This window comes from Ictalurus furcatus, chromosome 7 (genome assembly GCF_023375685.1).
Source record: "Ictalurus furcatus strain D&B chromosome 7, Billie_1.0, whole genome shotgun sequence".
In the NCBI taxonomy this organism is placed as follows: Eukaryota; Metazoa; Chordata; class Actinopteri; order Siluriformes; family Ictaluridae; genus Ictalurus; species Ictalurus furcatus.
The window spans coordinates 16029003-16047826 of record NC_071261.1 but is presented as its reverse complement, the minus strand read 5'-3'; the positions used below and the strand labels follow the sequence as shown (position 1 = coordinate 16047826).

The following is an 18824-nucleotide window of genomic DNA, read 5'->3' as shown; positions in this document are numbered from 1 at the left end:
CTTACTGATATATAAAATGAGATGTGGAACACTGTAATTAGCTAATTAATTGTGTGAGTAATTAATTGTGGTGTGAGTGCTTACTCTGAGACCATAATGAAAAATGCACATCTTGTGCCGGTTTACATGGCTAAAAGCCTTCTTATAATGAGAATGGCTCCTCATTTTCTGGTATTCCTGCATGATGACATGTCTTGCATCTATGTCGAAGTACTGTTCTTTTCTACCAAAGGAACACACTAATAAAACAATAAAACTAACCTGCAAACCTATTTATTTATTAGCATAGGAGAGATCCACAGGATGGAATTCTTCTGTATTAAAGCAAACCTGCGAAACAGGCCCCGGATTTGTCATGGGTATAGATTCAATGATTCGGGCCAAGTGTGAAAGCTTCCTAAGTTGGTTTTCTGCCTGTTAAAATGTCCACAGCTTGTACTCTATATCTCAGGAAGGATTATAAAGGAGTCCACAGGGAGTCACTCTTAACATGGATTCCGTAATCTTTATAGTAAAATGTTTGGTAACAGCTTATTTAAAGGCAGTATTGAAATGGCTAATTTACATGCCAACTGTCATGAACCTGCTTAAGCATTTATCAAGATTTTTTTTTTTTTAAATTGATGAATTTTTTTCCAGTGGCCATCAGAGAGACTTTGAGTCAGTGATATATTGGTAATAATGTTATATTATGACACTTTCTGGGCTGGTGTTATGTAAGAATATCACAACTGACTTTAACACAGTGCACTTCTGGTATGTCAGAGCCACATAATCGTAATGATTATAATGTGACTCTTCTTAATCTGATCTTTCCATTTATCTTTATCTTGAAGTTTATCTTTGTCTCATCTTTCTTTAGGATGTTTTTCCTTCATTTCTTTTTTTTGGCAAACGCCAATCTGGTCTTCCCGTTTCTGAGGTAAACCCTCTGTATTTACTCTGATGAAGATTTCTCTTGATTATTGACTTTGACACAGATAATACCTACCAGGGAAAGAATTCTTCTGTCATCCACAACATTTGTTTTCCATGGTCTTCTGGGCCTTTTGGTATTCCTGACCTCACCAGTGCATTCTTTCTTTTTAGGAATTCACCAAATAGTTGATTTTGCCATACCTAATGTTTTTGCCATACCTAATGTTTTTTCTATCTCTCTGAGGGGTTTGTTTTGCTTCACTGACATTGACAGCTCTTCCAACAGTTTCCAAATGCAAATGCCACACTTGAAATCAGCTCTAGAACTTTTTATCTGATTATTGTAAGTGAAATAAAGAGAGATATACACACATCTGGCAATGGAACAGCTGAGCAGCCAATTGTCCAATGACTTTTGATCCCTAAACAAGTGGGGGACCATATATTAAAAAATTCTGCAAGTCCTACACCATTCACCTGATATAGATACAATTAAAATAGTTCATTTAAAGAGTTTGAAGTTCACTGATGGAGACTTGGGTGCAAAACACTTTGTTGCAATTGTAGTCTTAAAGCTATCATGGCAATTTTACTCCTAAGCCATGGTAGCAAAACTGTTTATATTAATTGCAGTACAAAGCCATCTTCAATAACAGTGTATCAAAGTGTATCTTTAGTCTGTCCATATGGGCCCATCCTCAGCAGCAGGGAGTGGTTTCCAAGTGATGGGAACTCCAAACAGAAGTAGGGTATCAGGATGATTCAGGCAGGTCCGAAAAGCCGAAGGGGTCAGGCTTAGTGGTTAACATGTTCGCCTCACACCGCCAGGGTCGGGGTTCGATTCCCGCGACTCTGTGTGTGCGGAGTTTGCATGTTCTCCCTGTGCTGTGGGGGTTTCCTCCGGGTACTCCGGTTTCCTCCCCCAGTCCAAAGACATGCATGGTAGGCTGATTGGCGTGTCTAAAGTGTCCGTAGTGTATGAATGGGTATGTGAGTGTGTATGTGAGTGTGCCCTGCGATGGACTGGCACCCTGTCCAGGGTGTACCCCGCCTTGTGCCCGATGCTCCCTGGGATAGGCTCCAGGTTCCCTGTGACATTGAAAAGGAGTAAGCGGTTGAAGATGGATGGATGGATGGATGGATGGATGGAATTGATCCACAGGATGGAATTCTTCTGTATTAAAGCAAACCTGCGAAACAGGCCCCGGATTTGTCATGGGTATAGACTCAATGATTCGGGCCAAGTGTGAAAGCTTCCTAAGTTGGTTTTTTGCCTATCAAAATGTCCACAGCTTGTACTCTATATCTCAGGAAGGGAGTGAATCCACAGGGAGTCACTCTTAACATGGATTCCGTAATTTTTATAGTAAAATGTTTTGTAACAGCTTACTTAACGGCAGTATTCAAATGGTTACTTTACATGCCAACTGTCATGAACCTGCTTAAGCATTTATCATTGTTTTTTTATTTTTTCATTTGATGAATTCTCCACCCAGTCGTGAAGAGAACTCCAACCAGAAGTAGGGTATCAGGAGGATTCAGGCAGGTCCGGAGAGCAGAAGGGTACAGGAGCAATATCTCCATTAAAAAGTCATTACCTGAGCAACATTACTGAGATTGAATAGTTTCCGGTGCTTTTTCATATGTATAGACTGGTTTTAAAAAAACTGATACAGAAGTAGTTCAGACTTAATAATGTGAACAAGACTTCATGAGAAACGCTGCATTTTTGACACATTCCTGCTAATACACTTGAAGCAGATGCATTAACAATGCACCACTTGGCAACTTTTTCACAGTGGTGTTAGTTCAAATGTGCATCTCTGTAAAGTAAGAATTCAAAAACGCAACACTGCCCTGGCTCTGAGATTTGCTTGAAATTTGAATGCTAACGGCTGCCATGTTAAACTGTAACACTGGGCTCTTTCAGTTAGCGCAGGGTAGTCAAATGCAGTCTGAACTAACAGCTCTGAACTACAGAGTAGAAGCTGCTTCATGATATAAAGTACCATTGTCCCAATACGGTGTCCTAAATGAAACATTCAAAACATGAACTCTCACTGAACTGTCATACTGCAACCGTCTTTTTCACAGCCTTTCATTTGTGAGACGTATTCTATATTTTTTCATGATAATTAATATCAGTGTATAATAAACATCAAAATGCACTTGCACAGTGGTGACCTTATCTATATGGTGTGAAACACAATGTTTGAGAAATGACATTTGTTCCAGTTCATTTAAACCCTCATGAAATCCACACTCTTCATAGCAGGTTTCCAAAATACATTATAGTCTATAGTTGCTCATATGCAGCTCAGACAGTGTTCACTTGATTTATTATGGTAGAAAAACGGGAACAAGTCACAAATATTATTATATGACATGGTTCAAAGAATGGGTAGCACTACTTTTTCCTTTATTCTGAAATCAGAAAGTACTTGGAAGTGTTTCTGTTAAGTAAGGAAAAGCAAGGACACTTGTGTGTACACAAGTACTTATAATTAACATTCATTAGCCTGTATGTAATGTGAAATAAGTAATATACTATAATATAATATCATTGAACCTTTTGCAGAAATTTGTCAACAAAAAAACAACAACACAAAAACAAGTGACATATTTATAGATCTATCAGATATTTAGGCAGATAATTATCACACACATATAGTAGTTGCAAATATTTTATAGAACAAAACCTGCAGTAATCCCATGTAATAAAATCATAGCTAAATATATATAAAGCTATAAATCTAATATGTTGTGTCTGTAAAGCAATAGCATGGAAATGTGGTCCCAATGCAATGAATTGTCCCTAAATGTCCCCTTGTTCCTTTCCAGTTCTTAAACATCTGTCATTCTGTTGACACATGGTTTTTTTTTTTTTATATGGGAAAAAAATACTTAAATTATTCATTAGGAAGGCACTTGTGGAAAACCATGTTGTTCCACTCATGCCTGACATCAAAGTCACCATCATTCGCATCTCTTTCGACTTGTGATGCGTAATTAGGTTGTCTTGTATATCTGTTAATCCTCGCTTTCTACTCTAATGAATATATTCATATCACAGAATGCTAATGTGCATTATCAATACTAAAGGGGAAGAGTGTGGGCTATTATTCAGAGTGAATGGAGGAGGTTGCTAAGGAACAGTGCATAGAGAATTGTACCTGTAGGCTGAAACATGCGGCATGGTAAAGTGCGTACTTTCAATGGTCCCCACTCATCAATTCACCACACACTTTCTGCGTTTTGAGCCGAATGAATTTTCTGTAGCTGTGGTCAGTATGTGTATGAGTGGTATGAATAGTCTCATTGTTCATCTCACACAACCGACACATAATCTACTTTGATGCAAATTGAGTTGTCTGCTGTTTCCCCAGTGACCGGGGCCTTGCTTTTGCACATTACTGTTGTGCTTCACGAATTGATTCAGCGAGGTTGGCAAAACTGACGGGACCTTGAGATATAGAGAACAAAAGAGCATCACGTAATTCTCACACTTTAAAGACTTTTAAATATCTCTCCTTTAATTGCAGCATTAATGACAAAGGCAGTTGTAACACTAGGCGAGCACAGAATCGAATCTTTGGCTCAGAATTACGGGCTAAATTACATGTTTGTACAGCCTGAATTGCATGTTTGAATGGACTGCGTTTGCAAGCTGTGATTGATGAATTAGACACTTCTTTCTGCTCTGTTCCAGACCGCATCATTGGCAGACTCAGACCTGTTAGCACTTGGTTATATCTCTCCTTGTTAAAAGGATAGATTTTGCTCTTTTCCTGGTGTTTTTTTTTTAAAATCTTAAACACAAAAGTTAAGCCAGTGGATGTAAAAATGTCATAAAGCATAAAGTCAGAGTGCTTTAGTACATTTTTGCCACTGAAGAGGAAAAAAAAATGCATGCTGTTGTGGTTATGCTGAAATGCATGTAACAGAGTAACTGCTAGATAAATAAAGGCAGTTCATTCCTACACACTAGCTCTGACTCACAATAAGTGGCAGTTTAATAATAGCAGAAATGATTTAACATGTTCATCATCAGGCATGCAGCTAATTACTGTATTAATTAAAATCAGTTTATGCTCAGGTCAAGCCATCAGTGGTGATTATATGATTGCTTAGTTCTTATTATTAGATTAGACTCATGAACTTAAAGTTGCACCATTCATTAAAGGAAAAATCCATTCTGAACTAGTTCTATATTAACCTTCATAAATAACGTGATCTTTAGTGGTGTGTCATTCAAGATTTATTTTGTAATTCAATTTTTTGACTTGAGTTTCATTGAAATGTTGGTCAAGTTTCACTTTGCTTAACAGTTTCCTACTGTACATTACCCACAATGCCATTTGACTACCTTTTGACAATGGCACAAGTGGGGTGGGAATTCACCCTCTCTTCATCTTTGCCTAAAGATACTGATGCAGTCCTTTAGTCTGTTCCTCTCTCTCACCTCCTCATCTGTACACTCTCCTCAAACAGATAAGTTCCCAAAGCTTCAACTGTCAGTACAATCGGCTTGCCATCTTATAGATCTTATGAGCCAACTCTATGAATCCACAATTTGCTGTCTCCACTTCTTCTACATTGGATTTCTCTTTAATATTTAATTGTATGAAAAATAGTGAGTGAGAAAATAGGATCTAGCTCTTTGGTTTAGTAGATACCGATATTCCTCATGTCTGAGATTGTTGACATTCTTTCTTCTATAAAACACCACTGTAACTGCTAGCAATGGTGCCCTGAGATGTCAGCATGACTAATAATATTGCATAGGTATAATAAATTATTTTTTTATTTTTTATTTTTATTTTTTAAAAAAGCATCAACCAACAAATTAGCACCAGAATTACCCAAGCACATCCCAAATATTTCAATATAAATATATTTAATGTGTTGCAGGATTGATATTTTCATTACTACCTAAAAAAAATTTAAAGTCTAATTGACTGTGTTTGTATAGGCAAAGAGTAGTGGTGATGACACGAGTGATGACACGAGTGATGACGTGTATGAGATGATGGGCAGTACTGGTAAATATCTGCTTACTGTACTGTATCTTCTTGTAATAAACAGTTCACTGTGCAATAAAGCATGGAGTAATTATTACACCCAATCAACATGTGCTGTTTTGATCCTGCAGTGAATCTGCGGGTTGCCGACAGCCGTGAGCAGCTTCACACAGGGGGAGCCAGAGATGCTAAAGTGCAGGTGGAGACATACGACGATCCCTATACACTTGAAGTGAATAATGAAGAATATGACACTATCTTGACCTCCAGCAGCTCAATGGCGATGGCAAACCGCCCTCCTGCACCTGCCCCTCGACCTGAGAGTCTCCCCACCAAGGAGGAGAATGTACCTTACATCGCCCAGGGTAAGAATCCAATCTTCCACCCAGCCATTTTTTGTACCGCTTATCCTACATAGGGTCGTGGGAAGCCTGGAGCCTTTCCCAGGGGACTCGGGACACAAGGCGGGGGACACCCTGGACGCAAACCTGTTCACACACTATGGACAATTTGGAAATGCCAATCAGCCTACAGTGCATGTCTTTGAACTGATGGAGGAAACTGGAGTACCCAGAGGAAACCCCCAAAGCACAGGGAGAACATGCAAACTCCATGCACACAGTTTGGAGGTGGGATTTGACCCCCCCCCCCCCCCCAAGCCCGGAGATGTGAGGCAAACATGCAAATCACTATGCCACCATTACCCCCCACCCCCCACCCCCACCCCAGGGTTATGGTTATAGTGTTATTATTGGGCATACAAATGTCTCCACAATGTGTTCTTGTACTTGTTCTTGTGTTCCTGAAAACACACTCCTCGCTCATTAAGACAGGTTCTGCTGCTCTCTTACGCAGGTGAATCAGTAATGTTTATAAATACTTAATTTTTTTTTCTTTCCCGCCTGTACTCCCATAACCGACGACATGGGAAAGTGAGGCCCAAATTTGCATCGTTCATCACAGGCAGCAAGTTCTTAAATGTTCAATTTCAGCTGCATTAATAATTCAACAAGTTGAAGGTGCCAACTGACTTGTATTGTTAGAGCTTAATAAATCATTTAGACTCTCCTGATCTGTAGCCTGTACGAGAGAGAGAGAGAGAGAGAGAGAGAGAGAGAGAGAGAGGCTAAGCCTAGTGGTGCTTTATCATGAGAACAAGACCTTTGCATGAACTGTGCAACCAAACTCTCTTCTGAATTGCTCACTTGTAATGGTGCAGAATGATACTTCACTATTTTACAGTTTCATTTGCACAGATTCAAGGAATAGTGAAATAGGATGGTTTTATCTAAAGCATTGCTGTAAAGACAAAACTTTAGGTAAGAAGAAGTGAAAGTAACGAGTCATTAATTGTTTTTAACAGTTAATAGTCCTGGAGAGTGTCTCAGTGTGTACAAGTCAGTTGTTCGGCTCATGCAGCGAGATATATTGCAGTGATATCAGATGCTGTTTTGTAGGAAACAGATGGTAACTAGCGTGTGTTTCTAGAGCTGTTTTGTGAAAACCTCATTTTTCATATATTAATACAGAAGGGAGAATGAAAACATGAGCAATGCCATGGCTGTTGTTCAACAAACCCTGCTCTCTCCCTCTCGCTCTCATGTTCATTTCTCCATTTTCCCTCGAAAACGTTTCTTCCTTTCATCAGAGATGAAACGATTATCATCTGTTTTTACCTTTTTCATTGTGCCATCCAGAAATGAGCTGCGAGTTAGGCTCAGCTAGAATGATTGCTTTTCTGTTGACACAGTTCAACCAGCGCCATCGTGTTCACGTGGAATGATGGCGGGAAATGAAATTATTCATTAAACACGGATGATGGACAGGGACGATTTTTCTGAAATAAATCTTTCCCATCCGTGTGTCAGTACCAGCAGACCACTGTTTCTGATTCCCTCAGAAACAACAGCATAAAAAGCTGTTTTGTATGTCAAATAACTAGACTGCTTTTTTTTTTAAAGGAAAATCTAAGCTCATACAGCTGATAGCACACAGCAGACTGCTCCTTTTGGCGAGTATTTATGGAGAAAAAGACTTGGTGGGTGTGCTGCTACTGTTTTAGGGTCAAATTTCTCCTGCATATGCACCGCACTAGATTTTAGTCAAGTGTGATGCTGTGCTCAGACCAGCATTATTGTGAGGATGAATGATATAAGGCAGTGTGTGTGTGTGTGTGTGTGTGTGTTTGTGCCAGCTTCTCCACTGGGCCTAATATGTGTGATGATGAATGACTCTTTATCAGACAATATTAAGCATTATACTTGCATTAATTTAGTGTGCAAGTAAATTCCCAGGCGAAAAGCTTTTATCCTGTTTAATAAGACCTTGTTGTACTGATCAGCAAATCCTCAGCAGGCTTAAACGACGGTGCCAATATGATCTGAGTGTTATTAGTGCCAAGGGACATGAGCAAGAGAATAGTACAGTTGCTTTTGAGCACAATGAGTCTCTGAATATAAAAACACACCAACACATAGTCACTCCCAAAGACATGGAGAGCGGGAAGGAGAGTGAGGCTACTACTTCATGCATCTGCAACCAATCAGAGCAGCTCAAGGGGGCCAAGTAGCGCCGACATCATGCATTACACATGTTTTCCACCTCTTCCATCCTACAACATGAAATGACAGAGGGGTGTGGGGGTTGAGGAGGGGGACAAAAAGAAAGACTTTTCCATCCTCTGTAATCTCTCGCCCACGCACTGATCGGATTTCTAGACCCACTCAGTGTTTATAGAGTTGAACGGGGAGGGACCAGAGCTCATCTGAGCTGCTCGTGCTTAAATTCCAGCTATTGTTACAGCCATAAAGCTGCTGCATTACCTTCTCAGATAAAAGCATACTAAACTGTACCTTTCCTTGCCACCTTTAGTGTGGAAAGTTCCCACTAGTGTGTACCTTTAAAAGTATTACTCTAAAAGCTAATTAAATGTACTTTGAAGAGTGGTCCTTAAGGTAAAGCAAACTCCTTTCACAATGCAAGATAATTGATATGTACTAAGGTTACAAAAGGCATACCACCTATGACAAGATAAAAATACAGTGTAGTACACGTTTCTTCGGAGAGTGTATGCTACTATATGGCTATCTGGTATACGGGTAATTTAGTCATGGCTGAAGTTCAGGATGTATTCATAAAAGCTACTTTATCCTCACATTGTGTGCCTGTAAGTCACACCATGGTGCAAATGACAAAATGGTCGGAAAAAACCAATACAGGAGTATGGCACTGTGTCATGCTGAAATAACCGAGCGCATCAGCAGCCTTTTGTTTAAAGCTCTTACAAATAATCAATAGTTTCAGAAAGGGTATCCTTCACTTTAATTCAATTTTCCTCCTTTCAATGATCTCAGCAAGTCTCGTGTTTATGTTTTGTTTCAGTGAGTGCAGAAAAAGAGGTTCCTTCCAGTCTACATATGTTATTATCATATGATGTTATTTTGGTAATACTAATTATGCTTAGTAATAAGCCTAGTTACTGTAGGGAATTCATCAGGTTTTTTTCTTGTGCAAACTGCATCTTTTTTGTTATGTGATGCCACCTAGTGGATTGGTTGCATTCTTACTGTTGAAGCACATGACAGCAGCCTACAGTAGAGCTGCTCCAATGAGAAAACCAGGCCAGTGATTATTGCTGCCTGTCTTTGATTTCTTCCTAGTGTTCCAGAAGAAAATGTCCCAGGGAGATACTGAAACTCTTTACTCTTTTCCTGCTAAGCAAAGTAAGATATAATACATCACACAAAGCAGTGTGCTTTCGTCAAATGTCCTTGTTAAGATTTAATACTGATAAAACTCACAACCTACCATTACAAAAATTTACAGTGCATCCTCTTCATTTGGCATTTGAGCAAAATTGTATTGTGCTGTGAAAATGTGACATATTCAGTATGTATGTCACAGTGTAGCTGCCCTACTTTATCTCTCTTTAACTCTGTGTGTAACACTAACTGCTGGGCGCATGCCACAGCCAGCGGTCAAGACTCGTGCACATACGATACCTTTATGCCGGGTCCAGCTCCAGGACTGGATGAGCTCATTAAACTGCAGGAGCAGGTGAAGAAAGGATCACTGAGCGTGGACGAGGCCCTGGAGAGATTCAGTGACTGGCAAAGGGTTCAGAGAGGATTAGATGGCATCCAGCAGGTGACTAGTCATTTTACATTTGCACTTATGCTAATAAGTAAACAAATTAATTCATTTATTGATAATATAAATACAATAATTATTAATGACTTATTATCTATTAATGATTAATTATTACATCATAAATTAAAAAGATGGGCTTTAACATGCTTGTTGTAAGTGTGTGGTTGTCTGGGAAATCCCAGTTGATGTAGCTGTAAAACAGAAAAATTGGGTTTTGGCCTAAAGTGAACTTTTCTTTGACATACTTGTTATAGATGTATCAACTTATAGAAACCATAAATGTAATCTTGCCCTAACCATCTTGAGTATGACCATGAAGACCATGATGAGTAAAGAGCCAGTTTAACAAACATGATGTTAAAAACAGTCTGCTTAAAGATGTCTAAAGCCTTGCTAGTTATGTGTGAATGTCACTTTTCAATCGAGTTATTATAATGACATTTTTCCACTTTTGGGGGTAACCAGATTTTAAAATGCTTAATCCTTATTGGTGGAAGATATATATATATATATATATATATATATATATATATATATATATATATATATATATATAGATAGATAGATAGATAGATAGATAGATAGATATAGATATAGATATATACACTTACAGTATAAGCAATACTAGTTAATAGAAAGTGTCTGAGGAATAAAACAGGACAGTAAGTTCCATTAACTCTGGAGGGAGGGCCTTAGATTTGCACTTGAACCAAAAGCAATGGGTTATGTATTAATTCTGTACTTAAAAGTAGAGCTTCCCTTAATAAAATTCCTCCATTTATGCTCCATTTCATATTCCCCTTCACTTGTTTGTTTTTTTCAATCAGATAATTTTGTTTATAAGCTGTGACTTAACTATCAAATGTAAAATCCCTATGACCTTTCAGAGATTATATTGAAATATAATTTTTCTATTGTAGTTATTGTGGTATTCTTGCTTTGTCTAATCGTTGTGCTGTAACGGGACCAACATTCGCTGTTAGATCTGTTACCAAACGCTCATTAAACCAGACTGATATCAATATCACTTATCATTATTGTCAGCAGATCATTTCCAGATGGGATGCTTCCAGTAGGGATCCAGAGTGGCTGTAGACATAAAATAAACACAAAATGAGAACAGATCAACATTACATTCGTTAGAATTTGTAGAGCAGTGCTGCACCGATAAAACATACCCTTACAGACATGGCCATATTAGGAGCCCATACAATATACAATATAAACATTCCACATTACTGCAGTAAATCAAGCAACTTAGGAGGGTTTGCAAAGAAGGCAAAATAAACACACTTCTCATGCTGAGCCAGTGCAATAGCAATTAATGGACAATAAGATGTTACACAACGAGGATCACCCATTTCTGTTGTTTTTCCTGCCATGGAGTTTTCACTTGTTCTGCAGCCTACAGTTCACCCATCCATTTTGTGCTTCTTTGTTTCTTCGTTTAGCCTTCACATTATTCCTTTCTCACATGTGGCTTGTGGCACTTGTTGCTTCATCACTGAATAGTGAAGTTTCCAACTGAATTGAACCCATAAGCAAATCCCAACAGGTGTGGTTAGAAGCATCTTTTGAATAATTTGGCAAAAGCAAGAGATTTGGTTAGTACTGTACAGAGGGATTCTATGCAGAAAGATTGTAATGAACATTTTGTGTTTTAGGAAAAACTGCGGCAGTTGCGGGCAAGCATCATGAGTAACAGAGAGGACGACGACTGTGTCTATGGTCAGTTCACGTCCTCAACATTCCAACTTATTGATCACTTCATAGAATTAAACAAAAAAATACTCCAGTGTTTTAAATCTAATCTCTATCTGAAGTACCTGTATCATACATATGATAAGCTTACAGTGAGTATAGCACATACTGAAATCTCACTCATAATGGAAGTCTAAGGGCAGTTGTTGTGCCAGATTATTTATTTATTTATTATAGGTTATCTCTTTTTACCAGAAGCCAGAAAATTTAATTTCCCAAATTTGTATTGTTGGGTGTCCATGTTCAGCATTGAATTTATTTGTAAATTGCAGTAATGGCTCATATGAAAGTAGATACTCAGGGTTTTAAGAATTTGCAGTTTTTCAAGTATTTCTTTTTCCACCTAGTTTACTAGGTTTAAATCTTATATATTTTATTGTGGCAGTTGTATACAGTGTTTTACTATTAAAAAAAAAAAAGCACCCCTCCCCTTTCCCATCATCCTGCTCACAAGCAGTTAAACACAGAGTCATTATACTCTAGACACAGAAACCCAACAGTGTCCTGACTAATGTTACAACACACTTGCAGTGATAAAGTAATTCATTTATACTGATTGAAAACGTCCAGTAAGTTGTTTTCCATTCCACCTGCAGAACGGAATGCCGGTGTACTGTGTACAGTATGTTACAAAAATATTCAACTTCAAAGTAAAAAATACAGAAGTGTTTGGCCTGAACCATAAACTCTGGGAAAATGTAAATAGCCAGACATGAATTGTATATTGTCAGCATTGGAAACACTGAATAAAACTATATATGAAGATAGTAAGACATCTTCCTTATTGTGTTGTTGGTTGGTTTTTACTAACAGTACATTCTGGAGACATTGAAAAAATTGCAAAAGGTGCTTCATAAAAAAAAAAAAAAAAAAAATAGTGCTTCATAACAGTGTTACAAATGCAAATATGAGTACTATTCTAACCCTTAAATGCATAAATGTTATGCCAATCATTATTACATATTTGTCTCGTTAGTGACCCGGAGTATATATCTAATGCGGATGGATCTCTAAACTGTCCACAATAGTATAAAATTGGTCGCATATTTTATTAACAGTGACAACATAATAAAATACAAGATATTTCGTTTTATTTTGACATTTTATTTGTTATCAAACAAATCTAAAACACACACACACACACACACACACACACACACACACACACACACACATATATATATATATATATATACCATTAAAATTACGCACTAATAATTCATGCAGGGTATGTGTTTAACGGTTCATTTGTGGGCATTAAAAGCATCCATTTGTCTGTCATATTGACTTCATAAATAAGTGAATTTGTATACAAATTATTTTTTACTAATAATAATTTTTTATTTCTCCTATAAGAAGTAGATACAGTACAGAAACCTTCCAAAAACAAAGTGGACACTTTAGAAATGAATCAATACTCAAAACGTCCTCAATGTGCTGTTAGTAAAAACAAACTAATAATTTTAAGGATAAAAAGAAAAACAGTCCCAAACAGTTGACAGCAATGATAAGTGAGAGTGCTTCACTCTTTTCTTTTTTTTGTACAAAGATAAAGTCATATCCTTTCTATAGAATTTCATTTCATAGGTTTTGACATAAGCCTTTCATAAATTTTTCATGCATGGCTTTTGACATTATTTATGGATTGCTTATGAATGTGTTATGAAGGCAAATAAAGTGTGTTACCAAGATTCCTCTTGTTTCTGATAATTCTAAGACCTTTGCAGTTTGACTGTACCAGCTATAATTATGAATTTATGACTTTAATCAGAAGTCAGTTTTTGTGTAATTTTTTGTTGTTGTTGTTGTTTCCTCAGTACAAGGAAACATGTTGAAATTCTTGTCCAAGGTAATAGCACATAGATACTGATGCAGTAAGCAGAGTAGAAAACATTGGAGTATTAAAAAAAATGTGGTAAGAAAGCATCTTAAGGAGTCAGGTTATATACAGGGTGTCCAAAAGTCTCTCTCTCGCTCTCTCGCTCTCTCTCTATATATATACGTTTTCCAGCACCATGTCGGCTGAGCCTTCATCAGTGGACGTTCATGGACGTTCACGTCTCAGTTGGTCTGCAACACTTCCAGTCTTTTTGAATTTTTTAATAATTTTGGCAACAGTGTCATGTGTAATGTGCTTGATATGTTTCCTTTTGAAGTCTATTGCAACCCTGCAACAGCTTCCTGATCCAGTCATGAGAATGATTTCCATATGTTCTTCTTTTGTCAAAGGCATTCTTAAAGGCTATCAGAAAAAAATTATATATATATATATATATATATATATATATATATATATATATATATATATATATATATACACTAAGTATGAAATATTTTTCATACATTTAGCTAAAATGGTCTTCATTTCCTCTATGTGTGGAGACTTTTGGGACACCCTGTGGTATTATCTCTCAAGATACACGTTTCCTCAATTCAATAACGGAAAGTGGTTATGAGTGATAAATTCTAATTGGGAAGGCATCAAAAGACAAAGTGAAATCTTTCTCGTGTTCGTCATGGTGCACAATCCTGAATCGGGTCCAGAACATTCAATGTCGAGATGACAGACTCCTCAATACAACCAGTACAGAGGAAATAATGAAAGAGTGGGGGAAAAAACTGACCTTGAATGGTTAAAAAAAAATCAGCAAAAACATCACAGTTTGCCAAAGCGAAGGCTCTGAAAAACAGGCAAGTTAACTAGCTTCTTCTTTGTCCAACAGATAAAATCAACATCGTTCATCACACGCCATGTAAGTGCCTCACTGCTTCTTTTCAACATTCAAGAGCTGGGATCATCTCCTTGGAGATTATTATTTTATCTTGGTACAAGCCTCCTTCATATCCGTAACATTTGGCTTTCACAGGAAGCAGTTAACAAGCAGGATCAAACACACAAGGATAGAATCTTTATGTAGTGTGAAGAGGTTGAGTACAAGATAGTACACACAATTTCAAACACACTCTGAGGTGCCATTTGTCAGTGTCAATGTAATCTGCCTTTTAATAGCTGTGTGGTTTTGGGAGCATAAATTTTAATGAGCAGTACAGTATACAACTGTGTAGATTTAGCAACACTCCCTAAGTGCATCTTTTATTGTCAGACTAATAAATATTTTCACCCTGGTCAGCTGTGACTACAAAAGAATGCAGAAGAGGAAGCCAACAAGCAGAGGCGAATTTCTACAGCAAACCCGTCAAAGGACAACCTGTGAGTTTTGGAATGCAAAAAGTTCTCATCTACTTTTCATTAATCACCCTGCAGATGTTATTTGGCGTTCCTACACATCGTAATTGCTGTACGCAATGCTCTAATTAATATGTCCAAGAATAAAAAATCACTCATGTTCAAAGTTGGTCTTTTTTCCCCAGTCAAATTTCTTCCGGAAAGCAGATAAGCGATAAAAGGTAAGTAGGATCACATTAGTTTGCAAAGCTTTGTTTAGGACATTTAAATTTTTAATTAAAGAAGCAAATGAAAGAATGTAAATTTTTTTCTTTGCACACTCTCAGAAAAAAATGCTACACTATACCTTTCCTTTTCGCTAAGGTGGTCCTCTTATCTTTTGTACATTTAACATGTACAGTTGAGGTCATAAGTTTACATATGCCTTGCAGAATCTGCAAAATGTTTATAATAAAAAAATATGAGGGATCATAAAAATTGCATTTTGCTTTTTTATTTAGTAATTAGTGTAAATTGTGTAAATGAGTGTAAATTGTTATTTTGTCTTCTGGGAAAACATGTAAATATCTTATGTAGCTTCTGAAAGGCCATGTTGGGCTCGTTACTCAAAAAATGTAATTCATTACTTATTACTCGTTACTCTTTTCAAATGTAATATTATTACTTCACTTATTACTCCCATCCAACAGTAATTCATTACACTACTCATTCTATTATTTTTTTGTTACACCCCACAAAATAGGTAATTGTGTCCTTTCTTTTCAAAATTCTGACTTCACATGTGAGCCTCTTAGTGAAATTCAGGGAATCGCTGATAAGCACAGCTTAGACTTCAAACTAGCTCTTTTTTTTCCTCAGCCTATAAATCCATAAAAGTTACAGGCTAGATGAAAAGCACACCTGGCTCAAACTGACTACAATCTTTTCAACTTGCAAATGATTTTTTACCTAGGGGTCTTCTGTTCCCTTCATCCGGTATTTTAGCAAGGATGTGTTTGAAAGACAGAGTCAATCGTGGTAGACAGGCAACATTTCATTCACCACATATCCAGCCACAAGCTTCATTAGTTCTTTTTCGTTTGTTGTAGCCTGCTGTCCACGATAAAAAATCTAGTTTTGTTTGTTTAGCCATGGTAGAGCTACAGCCATCCTCCATGTCCTTGGAGAGGTGCATTTCCAAAAGCTTCACATTCTTGTGCTGTCGTAGTAAGAGTTTCAGGAGGTTTGAGGTTGTGTTTTTCACTACTACCTGCACACAATTTACATTTAACAATGATGTTCATGTCATCTTCTGTCCAAAAATCAAAGTAATCGCTTTATTTCCAGCTGGTGAATGTAAGCGCTACCATCTTCCAAACAAGCTAGCTGCAATGGTGTGGCATGCTCTAACACCTAAACAGAAGAAAACAAGGTTACAGTGGGCTAAAGAGAAGCAATCATGGAGTGTGGATGATTGGATGAAAGTGATATTCAGTTATGAATCATGAATCTGCATTGGACAAGGGGATGAGGCTGGAACTTTTGTCTGGTGCTGTTCTAATTTATGATATGGGGTTGCATGTCAGGTAAAGGACCAGGTGAGACCTCAACAGTCAATGCACAGGTGTACACTGAAATTTTGGACACTTTTCTAATTCCAGCAATAGAAAATAGGTTTGGTGAAGATGAAGTCATTTTTCAGGATGATAATGCATCTTGCCACAGAGAAAATAGTGTTAAAGCTTTTCTTCAGGAAAAGCAGATCAACTCAATGACGTGGCCAGCAAACAGTCCGGACCTCAATCCTACTGAAAATTTATTGAGGAAATGAAAAAAAAAGTCAATGAGAAGGCTCCATCCTGCAAAACTGATCGGTCAACCTCTATTCACAAAAGATGGAACTAGCTTGATGGAGAATATTAGATTTCATTAGTGAAGTCCATGCCTCAAAAAATTCAGGCATTAAAGCCCATAAAGCCCAGGGAGGAGCAACAAAGTACTAATTGTGATTTTCCTCTATTTGATCTGGAAAAAATATGCCATTAATTAAAACAATGTAATTTAATTTGTTTGAGGCATGTTTAATGAAGCCAGAATGTTCAGCTAGCACATCTGTGATTTATTTATTTACTACAAAGTAAAAAAGCCAGGTGAGCATCATCTATGTGTGGTGATTCCATAATTATTGCCAGGGGTTGTACTGTATGAGTCTCTCAGTTATCCTCAGTGTGAAGAGATGGATCTCAGCATCATATAGTCACTGTTGGAAAGGGGTCAATTATACAGAATATGCTGGAAAATCAAAGAATGTGCAGGACCTGGAGGATTTTTCTGAAGAACAGTGGGTAGTTTAACTCCTCAGGACAAACAAGGGACTCATGAACAACTATCACAAAACATAAAAACGGTTGTTGATAATCATCATTATTATTATTATTATTATTATTATTATTATTATTATTATTGTACATTTTATTTATAGGCGCCTTACATGACATTCAAGGACACCTTACAAACACAATAAAACAATCAACATTAACAACAATAATCATTATTACAGCCTGAACAGACTGGTAACAACACACAGTAATAATAATCAAGCATGTGTAAACTTTTGAACTGGTTCATTTGTGTAAATTCGGTTATTATTGTGTCTTGTATATGTAAACATCTGATATCTGAAATAGCTTATTCAGAGCAGGACTAAATAAAAAGCAAAATACAATTTTGCAGATTCTGGTGTATACAAATTTATGACCTCAACTGTATCTTATAATGTACCTATAAATAATTATTTAATAGTTTTAGAATAAAGCTTTAAAGGTACATGACAGGCAACTTTCTAGGTAAAGGATACATACTAAAGGTACAAATAGCGAACGCTTGAAGGTACCATCAGAGCAACAAGGAAAGGTTCCATTTAATTAATTATTTTTCCACTAACAGTAACATGCAGTATGGCTACATATAAGTTCAACTGCACTGCATGTTATGAGTGGATTAGGATGCAAATTGTGTATACATTTTCTTTCAGAAATATCAAGACATTTTCAGTTTGAAGATGCTGTGACAGGAGGGATACCAGAACCATCCAAATGTGGAACTGTGATAGTTGAATCATCTGAAAGGAATCAATGCAATAAATAAATAAATAAATAATTATGAAACTCACAGGTCTTCACAGTACAATGTTTCTTATAGTCTTCTCTCTCTCTCTCTCTTTTTTTTTTTACATCTACTGTTTGATTAATCAAAAATAAGGATTATGTAACATGAATTACAATCAAAAAATCTTTGAAATAAAAAATGTCCTTAAATTGTATACTATTCTTCAAAAAATATTTTTTCCCCTCAAATGTATACACCTTCTCAGCTACACCATCAAATCTCCACAAGGGGGCGCTATCTCACTAGACATGCTGATCAAAAAAAAGGTCTGTCTTTATTAATTCAGATCCTTTGATAGACCAACAAGGTTCTTGCACATCCCTTTTCCCCTAGCAGACTCCTCGAGTGCCATACGGATCACTGACTGCATGCGAGGACACAAACAAACGTCTCAGGAAAAAAAATCATACGATGCGGTGCAAGTGAGGTCTTGCCTGTTATGGTGGTGTCTGGGGATTCGGGAGAGCTAAAGTGGCTCTGCGATGCACGGCATGCTGCTAACTTGGTCTGCCTGCCAAAACCAAGCAGCTGGACACGTTTGCATGATCAATCATGCTCTTTGTGAATAATATGTATTAAAGCCCCCACACTCGTGGCGTGTTTGGAAGCAGCAGTTTTGCCTTTGGAGATGATCCGGCTCC

At 37.3% G+C, this 18824-nt stretch overlaps 1 protein-coding gene across 2 annotated transcripts in view; it reads left to right on the top strand.

Moving 5' to 3' along the window:
• The window catches only part of LOC128609961 (B-cell scaffold protein with ankyrin repeats), a 46011-nt gene extending 27768 nt beyond the window's left edge, over window positions 1-18243 (top strand). For both annotated transcript variants that reach the window (XM_053628920.1, XM_053628919.1), the window contains 9 exons: window positions 5891-5960; window positions 6071-6304; window positions 9599-9661; window positions 9910-10085; window positions 11753-11816; window positions 14573-14602; window positions 14981-15060; window positions 15222-15257; window positions 18050-18243. In XM_053628920.1, the coding sequence (XP_053484895.1) occupies window positions 5891-5960; window positions 6071-6304; window positions 9599-9661; window positions 9910-10085; window positions 11753-11816; window positions 14573-14602; window positions 14981-15060; window positions 15222-15254 (750 nt within the window). In that variant the 3' untranslated portion in view covers window positions 15255-15257; window positions 18050-18243. The remainder of the gene's footprint in view (window positions 1-5890; window positions 5961-6070; window positions 6305-9598; window positions 9662-9909; window positions 10086-11752; window positions 11817-14572; window positions 14603-14980; window positions 15061-15221; window positions 15258-18049) is intronic.
• The last annotated feature ends 581 nt before the right edge of the window (window positions 18244-18824 follow it).